At 39.4% G+C, this 3,243-nt stretch overlaps 1 protein-coding gene across 1 annotated transcript; it reads left to right on the top strand.

Annotated features, from left to right (window-relative positions):
* Positions 1–457: 457 nt before the first annotated feature.
* On the top strand, positions 458–1,405 carry LOC110149694 (olfactory receptor 7A10-like). Its single transcript, XM_020912273.2, has one exon. It carries the CDS (start codon positions 458–460, stop codon positions 1,403–1,405), a length of 948 nt encoding a protein of 315 aa, XP_020767932.2.
* Positions 1,406–3,243: the final 1,838 nt, after the last annotated feature.

The following is a 3,243-nucleotide window of genomic DNA, read 5'->3' on the forward strand; positions in this document are numbered from 1 at the left end:
GCTCTGCCCTGAACACTCAGGACAAAATAGCACCTCCTGCCACTCACTCCTTTATACCTGGTTTTGTTTTCTTCATAGCATGTGTGACATTCTGACATATTCTCTCATATTTTATTTGAATATCCTCATCCACCATCCTTGGGTTGGGGGAGGCTTATTTTTCAGCACTTTCCACTGGGTCAGCACTAAATATGTATTTCTCAAATAAAGGAAGAAATACCTCATTAGAACTCTAGAATAGATGAACTCTGCCAATGTGATGAGAATGGGACAAAAATTCTTTGTCAGAGATGAAATGGAGTATACTTTAGAAGAGAACTTTTCTATAAATAAGGTATTAAGATCAATTACTTGAGGGCTAAATAGAAATTGCAGTATTTCAGCTATGTGAATTATGCCAGTTTGTGTGCAAACAAGTCATGTTATTTTCCTTTTTCCTCCTAGGCAACTCCACCCCATGGACTCAGGGAATAATACGCAAATTTCAGAATTTCTTCTTCTGGGACTTTCAGAAGAGCAAGAACTGCAGGCCCTCATATTTGGGCTCTTCCTCTCCATGTATCTAATCACTGTGTTTGGAAACCTGCTCATCATCCTGGTCATCAGCTCAGACTCCCACCTCCATACCCCCATGTATTTCTTCCTCTCCAACCTGTCCTTTGTAGACATCTGTTTCACCTCCACCACCATCCCAAAGATGCTGTGGAACATCCAGAACAAGAGCAAAGGTATCACCTATGGAGGCTGCATCACCCAAATATATTTTTACATACTGTTTGGAGGATTAGATGACATTCTCCTGAGTGTGATGGCCTATGATCGGTATGTGGCCATCTGCCACCCTTTGCACTACATGGTCATCATGAGTCCCCGGCTCTGTGTATTGCTGGTTCTAATATCCTGGGTACTGAATACCTTGTTTTCCCTGCTACACAGCTTAATGGTGTTGCGATTGTCCTTCTGTCCACTTGTGCATATCCCCCACTTTTTCTGTGAACTCAGACAGGTGGTACAACTTGCAAGTTCTGACAACTTTCTTAATAACATAGTGATGTATTTTGCAGCTGTCCTGATGGGTGGTGGCCCTTTTGCTGGTATCCTTTACTCGTATTCTAAAATAGTTTCCTGCATATGTAAAATTGCATCAGCTCAGGGGAAGTATAAAGCATTTTCCACCTGTGTGTCCCACCTCTCAGTTGTCTTCCTATTTTGTTTTACAGCCTTAGGAGTGTACCTTAGCTCTGGGGCTACCCACAGCTCACATTCAAGAACAATTTCATCAGTGATGTACACTGTGGTCACACCCATGCTGAACCCTTTCATATACAGTCTGAGAAACCGAGATATAAAAGAGGGTCTAAAGAGATTGTATTTGATGCCAAGTATAAAAAAACAATTATACTAGTGTTCTAGATTGCATAACTCATAGTACTAAAACCAGAAGTTGTTCTTTGATCATTGTGAAATAAAATTTGCTCCTTCACTTATTTCCTGGAATTTCCATTTTTCTTTCCTTCTTTGAATTCAGTATCTTTATAGAATTTTAGGAACTCTCTTTTTAAGTGTTATTCTCAGTCTTACATAGAGACAGTTTTTATTTTTTTCCTACCCACCATTTTCCTATCTTTGGATCAAAAATGTTTGGAAATACTCCATTTCTTTGATGGAGTATCATAGAATCATGGAGACTTTATCAGGAGCAATGTCTTTGCATCAGAGCATTTAGTCTGTTGTTGGTCAGTCAAGCAGTTGTGCCCACCTCTTTCTAACCCCACGGATTGCAGCATGGCTGGCCTGCCTGTCCCTCCCCATCTTACAGAGCTTGCCAATGTTCATGTTCATTGCATTGGTGATGCCATCCAGCCATCTCATCCTCTGATGCCCTCTTCTCCTCCTGTCCTTAATTTCTCCCAGCAGCAGGGACTTTTCCAATGAGTCATCTGTTTGCATCAGGTGACCAAAATATTGGAACTTCAGCTTCAGCATCAGTCCTTTCAGTGAATATTCAGGGTTGATCTCCCTTAAGACTGACTGTTTTGATCTCCTTGCTGTCCAAGGGACTATCAGGAGTCTTCTCAAGCAGCATGGTTCAAAGGTGTCAACTATTCCACATTCTTTATGTTCCTGCTCTCACAACCATGTGTGACCACTGGGAAGACCAGAGCCTTGACTATATGGACCTTTGTTGGCAGAGTAATGTCTTTGCTTTTCAATACACTGTCTAGGTTTGTCATCGGTTTCCTGCCAAGAAGCAATCATCTTCTGATTCCATGGCTGCAGTCATCGTCCACAGTGATTTTGGAGACCAAGAAGAGGGATCTGTCACTTCTTTCACATTTTCCCCTTCTATTTGCCATGCAATAATGGGGCCAGATGCTATGATCTTAGTTGTTTTAATATTTAGTCTTAAATTGGTTCTTTGGGAGATCATTTAATCTACTGGAAGTTAAAGAGGTTTTACATAGGTTTTACTTATTGCCAATTTGTTAACTTGTTTTCTGTTTGTTGGTGTAGTTCTTTGCTTTTGTTTTTTCTTTGCATTTCTTTTCTTAAGATTTGATGATTTTATTTAGTGATATGCTTGTATTCTTTTCTCCCTAGATTTTGTTTGTCTTGTGTAGATTTTTGAGGTATGATAAACAAGAGATCTTCATATGATAACATACAGTGATGTCTACTTATAAAAACAAGCTGTCTTTTAAGTTCATAAACATATTAGTAGCACTACATTTTCACTCCCTGCCCTACATTTTGCGTCTTTGATGTCACATTTGATACCTCCCTATGTATCCCTTTCATTCTTATTGCAGATATACTTGATTTTAGGATTATTTTGTCTACTGAGTTCTCACACTAGCTCAGTGATCTGACCCTCAGCCTGTCTCTGCGTCTGTCTTTGCTGGCAGGGTTTCCTGTTCTTTTTTGGGGGGGCAATGTAATTTGTTTTTCATTTATTTTTATTAGTTGGACACTAATTACTTTACAATATTGTAGTGGTTTTTGCCTGGGTTTCCTCTTCTTATAGTTTCTTCCCACTTGCTATGCATTTTTTCTTTCCTTCTTTGAGAAGGTCCTATAATGTTCCATGTAGAGTACGTTTAGAATTGATAAATTCTATTAGTCTTTGATTGTCTGAAAAGTTCTTTATCTCTCCTTCAATTCTAAATGTTAATCTTGCTGGATCGAATGCCCTGGTTTGTACGTTTTTCCCTCTCAACAGTTTAAATGTATCATGCCTCCCCA

This window comes from Odocoileus virginianus, chromosome 3 (assembly GCF_023699985.2).
Source record: "Odocoileus virginianus isolate 20LAN1187 ecotype Illinois chromosome 3, Ovbor_1.2, whole genome shotgun sequence".
Classification (NCBI taxonomy): domain Eukaryota; kingdom Metazoa; phylum Chordata; class Mammalia; order Artiodactyla; family Cervidae; genus Odocoileus; species Odocoileus virginianus.

Coding starts and splice junctions, on each gene's coding strand:
- LOC110149694 (XM_020912273.2), top strand. CDS start 458: ATGGACTCAGGGAATAATACGCAAATTTCAGAATTTCTTCTTCTGGGA.